General features: G+C 44.3%; 1 protein-coding gene across 1 annotated transcript in view; it reads right to left on the reverse strand.

Annotated features, from left to right (window-relative positions):
- MEI1 (meiotic double-stranded break formation protein 1) overlaps positions 1-16,138 on the reverse strand; it is a 73,460-nt gene that overhangs the window by 39,615 nt on the left and 17,707 nt on the right. The window contains exons 11-18 of the mRNA XM_021687732.1: positions 15,971-16,105; positions 11,258-11,372; positions 10,289-10,380; positions 9,324-9,465; positions 7,328-7,439; positions 5,167-5,227; positions 3,651-3,748; positions 499-667 (exon numbers count right to left, since the gene is read on the reverse strand). Of these exons, the coding sequence (XP_021543407.1) occupies positions 499-667; positions 3,651-3,748; positions 5,167-5,227; positions 7,328-7,439; positions 9,324-9,465; positions 10,289-10,380; positions 11,258-11,372; positions 15,971-16,105 (924 nt within the window). The remainder of the gene's footprint in view (positions 1-498; positions 668-3,650; positions 3,749-5,166; positions 5,228-7,327; positions 7,440-9,323; positions 9,466-10,288; positions 10,381-11,257; positions 11,373-15,970; positions 16,106-16,138) is intronic.

Here is a 16,138-nt window from a genome sequence, read left to right on the forward strand (position 1 = left end):
GAGAGGGGAGGGGCAGAGAGAGGGGAGGGGCAGAGAGAGGGGAGGGGCAGAGAGAGAGCCGAGAAGCAGGTTCCCCACTGAGAGGGGAGTCTGCCCCAGGGCTCAGGGCTCAATCCCAAGACCCGGGATCATGACCTGAGCCGAAGGCAGACACTTAACCAACTGAGCCACCCAGGTGCTCCTGTATAGTAATTCTTAAAACCAAAGTAAACCATTAAAAATTTTTTTCTATGCACAAACAATACTTTTTAAAGATACTGAAAAATTCTCATTAGCACTCTAGGCCTCTGCTCTCAACACTGTGACTACCCCCCTGCCTTAACCCTCCTCCAATATGTGAACCCCTCAGGAATACAACCCATTTCTCACTTATCTCTGTGTCCCCAGTGCCCAGCACCAGGCTTGGAGCAGATGCCTCTGTGAATATTTACTGAACTAAACTGGGCTACAGATGTGGGTCCCAGGATGCACTGCCAGCCACTGGCATTGAACACTGACCTATCTTCGTGGATGTAGGCCAGGTAGAAGAGGAGCAGGATGCAGTACTGTCTCTGGCGAGCAGTTCCCTCCACATACTGGCGATCTGACAGGAAGGCAAGGCTTTCGGGGCTCCTGCTGCTTATCTGGGGCAGCCCATGCTGCAGGAATGCAGATACTGCAGAGAGTTCTGGGGAGGAAACAAGCAGGAGAAAGCCACATAGAGAACACAGGAAAGCAGCTAATCAGCACATGAGTACCTACTATATGAAGAGTACTGCACAGAGTAGCAGGGTACATGTGGGATAAAAGGAAATCAGTTTCCTATTGCCTTATAAAGCTTTCAGCCTGCCAGGAGAGACTAAAGGTAACATGTGGAAGAACATGGATACAATCCTTCATTCATTCATGGGCAAACATTCACTGAGTGGCTACTCTAGGCCAGGCTGTGACACACAGGCCCTATCTCTGGGAGCTGGTGGCCGAGAAAAGACAGATGAGACAGAAAGTTACAGGACACGCAATCAAGTGCCCCGTTCAAGTGTGGACAAGGGTGTGACTCATACCACCTGGGGTGGGGAGGACAAAAAGAAGGGAACTGTGGAAGGTAAGCAGAAAACAGGCAGAAAAGCAAGGGGAGAGAATCCTAGGCACAGGAAGCAAGGTGTTCAGAGGCCCAGAGGTATAAGAGGACATGTTTAGGGTGCAGCAAGGAATTCTGTCTGACCAAACCAGCAATGAATTGATGTGGAGTGTCAGGAGTTGCAAACCTATGTGACATAATTTGTAGTTTGAATGCTTAGTAAAGAATTTGGATTTTATCCTGAGAACAGATTTCCTATGAAACCTCTGTTTCAGAAGAGAAAGGGTATTTTAATACCAAAAGAGTATAAAAGGAAAAGACTTCAGAGCTTAAACTTTGAATAAAGTCAACTTTATAGAAAATTCACTATATTACCCTTCTTTTCCACATTTCACCATAGATCAGAGGAAACTTCATCACTGTCTGACAGTGCCCCACAGACTGTTTGGGGACCACAGCTGAAGGCTAGGGTGTTAAGAGGGTAAGACTTGGTTTTCAGATCTTTCCAGCATGGATAGAGACTGGTTTGAGGATGAGAAACTGAAAGCAGGGGGCCAAGTTAGAGGTCAAGTGAAAAGTCTGTCCTGCCAGGGCAGTGGACTTAGGGCCAAGTGGAGGGTGAGGATGGAGAATGCACACAGCAATTTGATAGCGGAGCCAGGCCAGGTCTCCTAATTCTAAGTTTAGTGATTTTTCCATCAAAGCACACTATGATTATTATCGTAAAAATGAAACTAATATCCTTGAGTTTCACACATCTACCCGCCCTTTCTCCTGATATATAAAAGAAAGAAGCAGTCTGCATGTAAATAAGGTCTGCTGTTCTTCCTGGCGCTCTGAGATTTGACAAGGCCTCAGTGTCTGAGGAGGCAGATATGTGGGGCTCCTCCCATTCCCAAAACAGAGGGTGCTGTCAGCAGCAGCGGGGCTAGCAGAGTGAGCCCAGGAGATGCTGTGCAGCAGCACCAACCACGGCAGAAGTAGTTGTGCTAGTCTCTCCGCAGGCCAGACCACGGACCAGACCACAGACCACTTATACCTCTTATACTACAAATTATGTCACATAGGTTTGCAACTCCTGACACTCCACATCAATTCATTGCTGGTTTGGTCAGACAGAATTCCTTGCTGCACCCTAAACATGTCCTCTTATACCTCTGGGCCTCTGAACACCTTGCTTCCTGTGCCTAGGATTCTCTCCCCTCGCTTTTCTGCCTGTTTTCTGCTTACCTTCCACAATTCCCTTCTTTTTGAGCTTGTCCTCCCCACCCTAGGTGGTATGAGTCACACCCTTGTCCACACTTGAATGGGGCACTTGATTGCGTGTCCTGTAAATTTTTGTCTCATCTGTCTTTTCTCAGCCACCAGCTCCCAGAGATAGGGCCTGTGTGTCACAGCCTGGCCTAGAGTAGCCACTCAGTGAACATTTGCCCATGAATGAATGAAGGATTGTATCCATGCAGAGAGCAGGACACCATGCAGAGAGGAGTGGCTGCTATAGTGAGAGAACTAGGAGCCAAGCCACGGTGGAAGGAATGAAAATGTTCACCTGGGCTTCTGCCTCTCTTGGCACAGTGTTGGAGAAAAAAGAAAAGAAGCAGTGAGGTTTAGGAAATGGGGGGGCATGGCATGTCTTCATAAATGTAAAAAGAGGAAACATGGCCAGCACTACAAAGAAGGTATCATATTTGCTGAATGAATGAATAAAACAATGATTAAATTGTTTTATGTTATACCAAAAGAGGTCTAGGATAGAGGAACTCCGGGGGGCAGAGAACATGTCATAATTACCACCGTATCCACAGCAGCACTGAGGCCTCCCTGGCATGTAGCAGGAGCTCAATGACTATTCAACAGAGGGAATAACTTCAGCTCTTGGCCCTCCATCTGCTGTTCCCCCTGCCTAGACTCTGTATGTGCTTCCTTTATCTTACTCAGACCTCTGCTAACACGCCACCTCCTCACAGAGGCCTTCCCTGACCACCTATCCAACATGCATCTTCTCCCTCCATCATCCTCTATCCCTTTGCCCAGTTTTATTGTTTTCATAGCACCTATTCATTTCTGACATTGTATCTATGTGTTTCTTGTCTCCCGCTCTCATTCCATGAGTTCAGGACTTTGGAACTCTATCACCAGCACCTGGAAAGAGTCTGGCACACAGTAGATGGATGCTCAAGAAATATTTCTTGAAGAAACAAAGAAATGGAACAGGCCATTCCAAGTATTTTGAGCATAAGTCTCTGGAAGTAACAAGCAGAGAGTGAAAGGTCTGGCGTAAGGGATGTTACAGAGGAGATGGCCAGGATGAGGAACTGGGCTTGATAAGCTTTGGGGTCTTTCTCAACCCTTAGAGTCTAAGGGTCCAGGAACCTTGGATTCTATTGTTTTCTGATTCTATTATCTCATCTCCCTAGGTGTTAACCTCTAGTCCCACTATTCCATGATTCCATGGTTCCTCTGGGCAGCTTCTAGCAAAGAGGTCATAATTATTGTGATATTAACTCACTACCCAGCCAATCAACAAAGGCATCCAGACTGTAAAAAGATCACCACGGACCTGATGAGTGGTCAAGCTGCAGCATCTTACCTTCCTGAGAAGGTGGTCCTGTCTTCTCTGGAGCTGAGAGGAGGTTGAGGCTCATGTAGAAGAGGAAACTGGAACATACCTGATTTAGGGCTGAGTGACTTAGAGGGTGGAAAGGAAGAGAGAACAAGAGAGAGGACATTGCGACTTTGGCTGGGACAGCATTATCCCTGCTGGGGCACCACTGCCTTATGCCAGAGCCCAGTGAAATTCTAACCATGGCCCTGGAAGAAGAGTTCTGGAGGTAGCTGTGAATAATTAATATGGAACCTGTTGCCATAGCTATAACTTAGCACATAAGCATTCACTAAAACTGAAAAAATAAATCAAGGAGGGCTACTGAACTCCAACTTAACAAAACATACAAACAAATACAAGTGCTCCTAGGCCAGGAAAGGGCTTGGAAGTACTAGAAAAAAAAGGGAAGCTATTGAACCCAAGACAGGTAGTCAAGGAGAACTACAAACATCCAAAATTGTGACTTTGAATCCAGATGGATCCCTGTATTTGTATCCCCTCCTGAAGATTGGGTGTTCTATTCAACGATATGCAAGGAGACCTAGATACTGCATTGTGGTCACCTTGCAGGCTGTAGGCAGTAACAAACAGGATCTGTCAAGTAAATGCAGAGACAGGGGCGCCTGGGTAGCTCAGTTGGTTAAGCGACTGCCTTCGGCTCAGGTCATGATCCTGGAGTCCCGGGATCGAGTCTCGCATCAGGCTCCCTGCTCGGCAGGGAGTCTGCTTCTCCCTCTGACCCTCCTCCCTCTCATGCTCTCTGTCTCTCATTCTCTCTCTCTCTCAAATAAATAAATAAAATCTTTAAAAAAAAAATGCAGAGACAGGTGGCAAATCATAAATGGGAAGGAAGAGAAGACTACTCTAGAAACGTAACAAGACAGAGACTGAAGGATGTACTTTGAACAAGAGAGTTTCTCCCCGGGGCGCCTGGGTGGCTCAGTCATTAAGCGTCTGCCTTCGGCTCAGGTCATGATCCCAGGGTCCTGGGATCGAGCCCCGCATCGGGCTCCCTGCTCCGCGGGAGGCCTGCTTCTCCCTCTCCCACTCCCCCTGCTTGTGTTCCCTCTCTCGCTGTGTCTCTCTCTGTCAAATAAATAAATAAAATCTTAAAAAAAAGAGAGAGTTTCTCCTCTGGAAATGCTGGGCTGGCAGCAACTAGAACATGACTCTCTGTGGACACTTCTTTCATTACCCTCTAGGGCTTCCATTTCCCCATTTGTAAAATGAGGCTTTAGACAAATGATCACCAAGAGCCTTTCCAGTTTTGACGTAACAGGTGCCCATCCAAGTATCACATGGAATAAATGTCTCAGCAGAACCAGATTAAATAAAAGCTACAGAAGCACGTCCAGTTCATACCACCAGCTGCTGAGCAATTCCGACACTGTGTCAATCCCCTCATGGTCCTCTGACTAAACCATACCAGTCAGAAATTTCCACTTGTCCAGTCAAGGACACTGACCCCTTGGCCACTGATTTTGCCTGAGACCATACATACCTCAGGTTGCTGCAGAACCTGGCCTTCAGTTCCAGGGTTAGTCGTATGAAAGATGATGAAGCTTGGGAGAAGTGGGAAGAAAGCAGAGAGCAGTTTAAACCAGACTTATTACATACTCATCCTGGCACATACTGATTGCCTCCTCCCCTGCCTTCCCAAATCAAATCCTCTTCTAGTGAGACTCCTCTCAATAAAAATCACCACCATCCACCCAGATGGCGGCCACAACCCAAGGCATTACCCTGAGCTCTTCCCTCTTCTTCCTGCCCCCCATCCACTGTTGCACACCCCCTGACACTGCCTTAGTTCCTATCACCAACCTGAGCTAATGCAAGAGTTTGAACTATTTTCACACCAAACCAAAAAGGATATTTCTAAAACAGAAATCTGAGCCTATCACTCCTCTTCTTTAAGACTCAAAGCTCCTAGGATAAAGTCCAAATTCCTCACATGACCAACAAAGCCCTGCATGACTGAGCCCTGGGGCTACTCCTCTGTGGTAGACCTTCCACTATAAGCTATGTGAGAGGAATAAAAGGCAAGGCTTTAAATGATAATGATAAGAGGCAAGCATTGCAAAGAGATTCAGAAAGCAGAAGCAGGCTCCAGAGCCAGATTCCCTGAGTTTGAATCCTGGGTACACCACTTCCAGTGCAATCTTGGACAAGTTATTCAACCTCTCTGAGTTTCAGTATGCTCCTCCATAGAATGAAGATAATCATAGTACATACTTCCTAGAGATTTTCTGAGAACTAAATGAATTAGTACATATAAAGCACTTAAAACAGTATCTGACAGGGGTTCCTGAGTGGCTCAGTCGGTTGAGCATCTGACTCTTGATTTCAGCTCAGGTCATGATCTCAGGGTCCTGGGATCAAGACCTGCAGGCTCCCTGCTCAGTGAGAAGTCTGCTTGTCTCCCTCTCCCTCTACCCTTCCTCCTATTTGCGCGTACTCTAAAATAAATAAATAAATCTTTTTAAAAAACAGTATCTAGGGGCACCTGGGTGGCTCAGTTGGTGAAGTGTCTGTCTTTGGCTCAGGTCATGATCCCAGGGTCCTAGGATCGAGCCCTTCACCAGGCTCCCTGATCAGCGGGGAGTCAGCTTCTCCCTCTGCCTCTCCTCCTAGCTTGTGCTCTCACTCTCTATCTCTCACAAACAAACAGTATCTGACAATAGTAAGAGTGTAATAAATGTTAGTTGCCATTAGTTATTAATTATTACTACCTTTCTCTCTCCTCCCTTTCTGTTTTTGGCTGTTTCCCCTTCCCATTCTCACCATCACTAATACTTTCTTTTTTCTTTAAAGATTTTATTTATTTATTTATTTGACAGAGAGAGAGACAGCGAGAGCAGGAACACAAGCAGGGGGAGCGGGAGAGGGAGAAGCAGGCCTCCCGCCGAACAGGGAGCCCGATGTGGGACTCGATCCCAGGACCCTGGGATCATGACCTGAGCCGAAGGCAGACGCTTAACGACTGAGCCACCCAGGCGCCCCACTAATACTTTCTAAGGAAAATAAAAGAGACTCTAACTCTGACTCCTGGGCTAATTCTGCAGATTGAAGTATTTACAGGGTGACAACTGGAGAAGTGAGAAAGGAAGGTCTACCCCTGAAAGGAAAAAATGATTAGTGAGAAAAGAAAATAAATAGATGCAAGAAGGCCTGGAAAAGGCTGAGGGAGTCGAGAGCCACTGGGGTTCAATTTTAAGAAGGCAGTTCAGTGTACAGCTAAACAGCAGCTTTCACACGGAGTGCCATTCCCCCCCCCACCCCGGAAGGCATCTGGAAGTATGTGGGACGTTTTTCAGGTGTCACAATGACTGGGGGTACTTCTGACATTCAGCACTCAGGAGTCAGAGATGCTAAACATCTTGTGAGGTCTGAGGGAATATCAAGTATGGAGAGCAATGTGGAAAGACATGTGTTGTGGGCTCTGAACTGGAACTCCTTGACATTCTTAGGGAAGTATCAATAAATTTGAGAACTTACTTTAAGTACCTTTGGTTGTTAGATAGTATTCCCTACTACTCAACACTGGGCAGAATATGGATATTGACTCTGAGTGATTACATAAACCTCCTGCCCACAGGTTATGCTCTCTTTGAATACTCTGAGCACCTGCCTCCCTCCCACTTCCACACTTGCCTGCTGCTTACCGAGCTTCTTGGAGAACTTCTCCTTCATGTGGGGAACGATGACAAAGAGGTTGTGTAGAATCGAGAGGAAAACTTCCATCAAGTTTGGGTGGGTGGCCTGCTCTGAGTGCCTCTGCAAAGAACCAGGAGGGAGAACACAGCCCACCAGGACTGAGCCTCCAAAGAAGAAAGCATCAGCAAAATTGGCATCAAATCTACAACAGACTAACCCCTTTCACTTGAAGGACACAAGAAAAGCTAGAGAACCTGAAGTCACAAGCCTGCATCCAAGGCTTATATCTGCCACTTAATAAGTTGTATAAGACACACTACCTCTCTGGATCTCTGTACCAAAAAGAATAAAACAGTAATAACAACAAGACCGAGCTCCCAGAAACAAACGAAATCTGATGTGTAAAAAGTACTTTCTAAACTATAATGCAGAGTGACACTCAAGTTTTGTTTTTTTTTTTAAGTAGGCTCCACACCCAACATAGGGCTTGAACTCATGACCCTAAAATCAAGAGTCACATGCTCTACCAGCCAGGCATCCCTCCCCGATACTCAAGTTTCTGTGACTATAGCCATCAGTAATAATCATATAGTTTACAAACTATTTTCACATTTATTTTTCATGTGACCTCTGAACACCCCAGTCATGAGGTGGCCTGCTGTACCAGACAGAGCTCTGGATTAAGAGTAGACAAACCTGGGTTCCAGATCAAGCTCTGCACAAAGTCACTGTGTGCCCTTCCATTACCCCCTCCCCTCTCAGTGTCTCAGTTCCCTACCTGTAAAAGCTGGGGTCTCAGAGACATAGTTCTTATAGATACCTTTCCTTTGGTTTTTAAACAAAAAAAAAAAATGTTTTTATTTAGAAAGATAATACATGCTCATTAAAGAAAATGTATAAAATACAGAAAAGTAGAAAGCAAGAATAATATAATTCTATCACCCAGTTCTAGATCTGACTCTAACAATTTGTAAGTCTAGGAAGAGGGCAGAGCAGATGAGGAAACCAACGTGAACTGCCCAAGTGTTACTGCTAGTGAGTGCCAATCAGAGCATGCATGCAGCCCATGGCTCCTGACTGTTACCCACCTGAAGACCCTGGCATGCTGGCTCAAAGGCTTCTTCCTAGAGGTCTATGCCTCCAGAACCAGAGGATGCCTGGTTCTATGCCTGCTGCCACCTACTATTCCCAGTAGGTGTTTGGAGGTGCCCTGACTAAAAGGCACTCAAGATGTCCAAACCTCAAAGAGGACAGGGCTCACCCAAAATCAGCCAAGCAATCAGCCGTTCTGGACCCAGCTCTTCCTACCACCTCCATCTCAAGTCAACTCAAAATGAAGCTCTTTCGGACCAGGTGTCTCTTCAGAGTGGCCAAATCTCATTTTACAAAATACATGTGTGTTCCTTAGTGAAGCCTGAATCACAGACATTCCCACTGTTCTTTACTAATCATAAAGACACATGGGTTCAAATCTCAGCACTGTCATGCACTTGCTTTACAACTATTAGAACACGACAACCTCATCTTTAAATTGGGATAATTATAGCACCCATCTCACACAGTCACTGGGATGATAAATTAGGTAATGACTACGAAGCATTTATCACTCCATAAACACTACCTACTTATTGTTTTATTATTACTGCTTTCTCCTTTTTCTTGAGAGGCATCTGTTAGTGTACAATGAAACACCACACTTTAGAGTTTTGGGGTTTTTTGTTTTTTTTTTTTAAGATTTTAAAAAAATTTTTAAGTAATTTCTACATCCAACATGGGGCTCGAACCCACAACCCCAAGGCCAAGAGTCACACACTCCACCGACTAAGCCAGGCAGGCGCCCCCACACTTTGTTTTTAAAACCAAAGGAAAAGTGTCTGAAGAACAATACCACTGAGACCCTCAGAAGGTCCAGTTGAGTACTCGCTGCCTTGTGTCTCTCGGCCTGGCTCAGTCTCACATTCTTCTGCCCAAACTTCACGCTATCTGTAGCTCAGGGGAACCTACCATCACCAGGGGGATACAAAGGGAGTCACAGGCACTGAGAAGAAATTCTGAGAAGGCCTCCAAAGTGTCTTCCTTCTCGGCACTGGGAGCTGTAAATGGGTTCTCCTGGGCTGAAGGCTCACTCTGGAATTCCACAGCCAACCTAAGAAATCAATGTGTAAGTATATCCACTACTACCTATACATCATAAAGGTTAGAAGCATCCTCCCAGAGGGACGCCTGTGCTCAGGGTTCAGGGAAAGCATCCCCATCAGCAGATCTGGAGAAAATTCAAGAGGCCTCAATGATGGAGGACCTGGTCCTTGGCTACCCCTTCAGCTGTGTGCTCCCCACCCCTTCTCCCATAATAATGACTGTTCTACCCTACTACATGTACTTCCCTGAACATACCATGCTACTTGCTGTTTCACGTCTCTTTGCCTTTACAGATGCTGCTCTCTCTACCAGGAATGCCTTTCCCAGATTTGTGACAACTAATGAATTCCACATATATATACAAAACTGCCTCTTCCCCAGAGACTGTGGGCTCCTGTGGGCAGGAGTCAATCTGATCTTATCTTTCTACTCCCACTGTCTAGCCACAGGCCTGACACAGAGTAGATTCAAAAAACATTTGTTACCGTGAACTAAATTAGTCCAACAAGCATTCAGCAAACACCTATAGGGGTTCATTATTTGGGAAGAGGAACAAAGCTGAATGAGACAGAAACTCATTGTATGGTAACAAAACTTCACCAGGAGGGAATCTTTGGAAACCTCCTACTCTAGCTCCTCTTCTTCAAACCTTCTCTACACACCCCTCCACACACACACATCCCCAACCTCTGCCCCAGCCAAAGTGCTCTCACTATGCAGCAAAGCATCAGAAATCAACTATTGCTTCTAGAACTCCATCCTTAGTCTGATTCTTTCCCACCCCAACCCTCCATAATACTGCCTCAGACCACAGAGGGTTGGTCCCTCACCTGCAGGCATTTCTAAATCCCTCCAGAGTGCTCAGGAGGAAATTTCCCCTTCGAAGAATGGCCTTCTCTGAATCTCTACTGGAGGCATGACCCTGCAGTAAGAAGGAGAGAGGGGCATCTACTAGTCAAGTACCTATTCTGTGTCCCAATCTGTGCTTGGAGGACCACAGGCCTCTTCCTCTCCCACTGGAGTCTGGCGTTCACATAAACCTAACACTTTTCAGGAGATCTTGGTTATATCCTCAAAAATCTAGTCATCTAATAACTCTTTTAAAAATGGCAGAAGGGGGAACATTAACTACCTGTCTCCCTCTGAACCACAGGACTGGCTCTTGTTCTATTATATGCCGAAAGCTGTCACAGGCTGATGGACATTAGCCTAACTGGCTCTAATGCCCATATCAGTTGCTCCAAAACACATGAAAATCCCACCCCATCAGGTGTGGTAAGCTTAGTTTCCAAAGTTAATTTTGAAAGATATAACCAGCATTCACATTACCCATATCCTTTCTGATATTTTAAGTCCATGGACCATTAAAAGCCAACAATTACAACACACTGCACATTGGTCAGATTCTTTCGAGGATTCTAATGAATCCAGCCTTAAATAATTTTGTGAGCATGTTTACCATAACTGCTTGGATGATATAAAAGACAAAGTGGTATAGTATAGTAGGTTTGGGTACAAACACCCTGGGATTTACTATACAAACTCAGATACTTGCTAGTTTGGAACCTTAGAGAAAAAGTATTTAAGCCTGTGGCTTCAGTTTCCAAATCTGCAAAGATGAGGACAACAATTATTAAGCTTCACAGCTCTGCCATTAGGGGAGAAAAATCACATCTCATTATAGATGTGTGTGCATGAGAAAAAGCTATAAAGAGGCATACAAAGGTAAGACAATTATCTTCTTAAAACATATTATAGCATCATCTCCAGAAGAAACAGGCTGCATGCAGTGTACTGACCAGGGGCTTCCTGTTCAGCGGGGTCTGGGAAAAATCTGCACAGCGGCTCAGCATTGCTTCAAGCAAGGCCCGCAGTTCCCTGTACTGCACAGGTGGAACATTCTGATGGTCCTTCCTGCAGCCAGACAGACAAAGGCAGGCTTAGGGTAAGGTAAGGGTTTTCCAAGATACCCTCAGGTTCTCAGGCAATGGGGCACAGTGTGATGGATCAGAACATGGGTCCAGGATCTGATCTGATAAAAATCCTTGCTCCAACACTTGTCTAGCTGCGTGACTTTGTGCACATTCCTCATCCTCCCTTACCCTCAGTTTCCTCATCTGTTAAATAAGAGGTAATAGTAATTTCCTCATAAAAATCTTTTAAGGATGGGCGCCTGGGTGGCTCAGTTGGTTAAGCGACTGCCTTTGGCTCAGGTCATGATCCTGGAGTCCCTGGATCGAGTCCCGCATCGGGCTCCCTGCTCGGCAGGGAGTCTGCTTCTCCCTCTGACCCTCCCCCCTCTCATGTGCTCTCTCTCATTCTCTCACTCTCAAATAAATAAATAAAATCTTTAAAAAAAAAAAAAAAAAGAGGGCGCCTGGGTGGCTCAGTTGGTTAAGCGACTGCCTTCGGCTCAGGTCATGATCCTGGAGTCCCGGGATCGAGTCCCATATCGGGCTCCCTGCTCAGCAGGGGTTCTGCTTCTCCCTCTGCCCTCTTCCCTCTCGTGCTCTCTGTCTCTCATTCTCTCTCAAAAAAAAAAAAAAAAAAAAAAGCTGCATTCACCTTAAAAAAAAAAAAATCTTTTAAGGATCAAATTAGATAATGTATGCCAAGCACTTAGCATGACGCTTAATAGATAGTAACCCTTTTAAATGACAGCTAGGACTATTATTGCTGTTATTAAGGAGAGAGAGGGCTTTCTCACAGAGAAGGACCTCCTGGTGAAAGAAGTATTATCTAGAACTTAAGGTGCATCAAGACATGTATATGACCACTGTCCTCAAATTAGTAATAAGCTCTCTTGGGGAAGAAAGATCAAATTTGCTCTCTGTTACCTTGGTAAGGAAAACCACGATTAATAGGGAAATGTTATCAGGACTCAGACTTTATTTCAGAATAGAGAAGAACTTCCTAAGAGTTAAACTCTATAGAGGTAAAGGGGAAATTCTAGGCAGAGTGAGCTCCTCATTCTTAGAAATTATAAGCAAAGACTAGAAACTAGTTTTAGAGATTCAATCATTCTGAGTGTGGGGTAAATGTGGAAAGTAATACTTAGGGTTCATCTGAACTTTCATATTCCACAGATTCAGGGAGGCAAGAGTCATAGACTAGTCTAATAGTGAGCTCCAAGAGGCCAGAGACCAGCTCAGTCTTTTCATTTTACCTAAACAGAGCTAGATGCATTATAAACAGATGATAAATTTGAAAAGATGTTAAATGAATGAATGACTACTTGGCAGGGTATTAGGTAGTTGTATTTGTTTCCTAGGGATGCTGCAACGAATTACCATAAACCGCATGGCTTAAAACAACAGAAATTTATCCTCTCATAGTTCCGGGGGCTAGAAGTCTGAAATCAAGGTGTTGTTGGCTCCCTCTAAAGGATCTAGGGAAGAATCCTGTCTTGCCTTTTCACCACTGGTGGTTGCCAGCAATCCTTGTCATTCCTTGCCTCATAGCTGCATCATTCCACTTTCTGCCTCTTCACATGGCCATCTGCCCTGTGTGTGTGTGTCTGTGTTACTGTATGTCCAAATCCCCCTCTCCTTATAAGGGCACTAGTCTTTGGATTTACGATCCTGCACTGTATGACCTCATTTTAATTCAACTGTATCTAGAAAGGCCCTATTTACAAATAAGGTCATATTCACAGGTTATGGGTGGGCATGAATTTTAGAGGGATGCTATTCAACCCAGTGCAGTAACTAAAGAAAAATCTATGTCAACCCTCATCCCTGGGCCTTTTTTGAACACTGAGAGTAATCTGTTAGGCCTTCTGGGGCGCCTGGGTGGCTCAGTTGGTTAAGCGACTGCCTTTGGCTCAGGTCATGATCCTAGAGTCCCGGGATCGAGTCCCAGGATCGAGTTCCGCTTTGGGCTCCCTGCTCGGCGGGGTCTGCTTCTCCCTCGGACCCTCCCTCCTCTTATGTGCTTTCTCTCTCTCTCAAATAAACAAATAAAATCTTTAAAAAATTTAAATTAAATCAAATTAAAGGTACAGCTGACTGACATTGAGAAGTAGATGGCGGGGAGGAGAAAGGAAAAGTTAGATGCTAATATACCTAGCTAACCAAGTAGGGAGTCAAGAGATACTCCTTGAAGTTGAGGGAACAAGAAATACAAGTCTTAAGTATACTATTTAAAGATTTTTAGACATAAAATATTAACTAGCAAAGATGCTAAGGGAATGTAGAGAAGACAAAATAATATGATCTAAATCTTTGTCTCTTACCAGTGACTCAATGAATAATGTCCTAAATTCATAAATAAAGTGACAGCATTATAAGCATATTGTTTAGATGTAGGGAGATAATCACCAGAACTGAAACCAAAATGAGTTACAGTTAGTTTCCTTTAGGAAGTGGGGACAGGGAACTGTTCTGTTTCATTATAAACCTGTATATTTTATTTTTTATTATTTGAATATATTACTTTGTTAGATTTTTAGAAGGGAAAACATGTAAATAAAATAAAAGTTATTTTATAAGTAAATATAAGTTTTCTCCATTACTTTTTTTCAAGATATCAAGCATCTTGCTAAGGAATAATTTCCCATCCTGATCTTAGGATCTCTTAGTCTTACCATCCATTTTGACATCCTTCATTCATACGATTTCAGGAGTGAGGTGTAGAGTAGTGAACAAACTGACATGGTCCCTGATCTCTCGGAGATTGTATCATAGTGGGGAGAGACACAAAACAAATGAATAAACAAGGAACTATCAAGTGTTTGGTAGGTGCTATCACAGCCTAATGGGTCGGTTAGGGAAAGATGCTCTGAATGCAACCTGAATGATGGGAAGAAGCCAGTTGTGCAAAGATTATAGGGAAGAGCATTTCAGGCAGAAAAAACAATTTGTAGAAAGGGGAAAGTCTGGACTAAAACAAAAGACTGAGATGTTTAAAAAATTACATCCATGAAATAAATAGAATAAAATACTATTTTAAGACCTGCATGGGAGCCATAAAAAACCCTAAATCTTGCCATTTGCGACGACGTGGATGGAACTAGAGGGTATTATGCTAAGCGAAATAAGTCAATCAGAGAAAGACAAGTACCATATGATCTCACTGATATAAGGAATTTAAGACACAAGACAGAGGAGCATAGGGGAAGGGAGGAAAAAATGAAACAAGATGAAACCAGAGAGGGAGACAAACCATAAGAGACTCTTAATCTCAGGAAACAAACTGAGGGTTGCTGGAGTGGTGGGGGCTGGGAGGAATGGGGTGGCTGGGTGATGGACATTGGGGAGGTATGTGCTATGGTGAGTGCTGTGAAATGTGTAAGACTGATGAATCACAGACCTGTACCTCTGAAACAAATACTACATTATATGTTAAAAAAAAAAAAAAAAAAAAAAAGATAGTAGGAAGGGAAAAATGAAAGGGGGGAAATCGGAGGGGAGGATGAACCACGAGAGACTATGGACTCTGAGAAACAAACTGAGGGTTTTAGAGCGGAGGGGGATGGGGGGACGGGTTAGCTGGGTGATGGGTATTAAGGAGGGCACGTACTGCATGGAGCACTGGGTGTTACACAAAAACAACGGATCATGGATCATCACATCAAAAACTAATGATGTAATGTATGGTGACTAACATAATAAAATAAAATTTAAAAAATAAAATAAATAAAATAAATAAATAAATAAAGCATGCGTGGGGCACCTGGGTGGCTCAGTTGTTAAGCGTCTGCCTTTGGCTCAGGTCATGATCCCAGGGTCCTGGGATTGAGCCCCACATCGGGCTCCCTGCTCAGCAGGAAGCCTGCTTCTCCCTCTCCCACTCCCCCTGCCTGTGTTCCCTCTCTTGCTGTCTCTCTCTGTCAAATAAATAAATAAAATCTTAAAAAAAAAAAAAACAAAAACATGCAGATGGGGCACCTGGCTGGCTCAGTCAGGGGAATATGCAACTCTTGATCTCAGGGTCATGAGTTCCAGCACCACATTGGGTATAAAGCTTACCTTAAAAAAAAAATAATAAAAAAAAAAAAACATGCAGAGAATTGGAAAGAACTCTTCCAAATTAAAAATATGAAAGTAGGGCGCGTGGGTGGCTCAGTCATTAAGTGTCTGCCTACAGCTCGGGTCATGTTCTCTGCTCGGTGGGAAGCCTGCTTCTCCTTCTCCCACTCCCCCTGCTTGTGTTCCCTCTCTCGCTGTCTCTGTCAAATAAATAAATAAAATCTTTAAAAAAAATGTGAAAGTAAAAATAAAATACACAGTAGAAGGGTTGAAAGATAAAGTCAAGAAAATTTCCCAGAAACTACTGCATAATGACAAAAAGATGAAAAATGGTCAGAAAACAAAGAAAATTAGAGGACCAATCCAGGTCCAACATTTGAACAGCAGTTCCAAAAAGAGCGAACAGAGTAAATAGAGTATTGGAAAAAAATTCAAGAAAATTTCCCTGACCTAAAGGATAAGTACTGCCTGGAAGCTTCCCTGGCTTGACCTGGCCCACAGGGCATAGAGAGGTAGAAAGTTCAGCCTGCCTGGGTCTCTCACCTCAGAAAGGCAGAAATGGCCTTCACTGCCTCAGCAGCCACTTCCAGCACAGGGCTGCTTACTGCTTCTTGGAGAGCACGGCCAGCATCTCTACACATGTCTGAGCTTGTGAACAGCTTGATCTCCTCTGGCTGCCTGAGAAATGGTAAATGAGCAATGAATAAGTGA

This window comes from Neomonachus schauinslandi, chromosome 5 (genome assembly GCF_002201575.2).
Source record: "Neomonachus schauinslandi chromosome 5, ASM220157v2, whole genome shotgun sequence".
NCBI classification, from domain to species: Eukaryota; Metazoa; Chordata; class Mammalia; order Carnivora; family Phocidae; genus Neomonachus; species Neomonachus schauinslandi.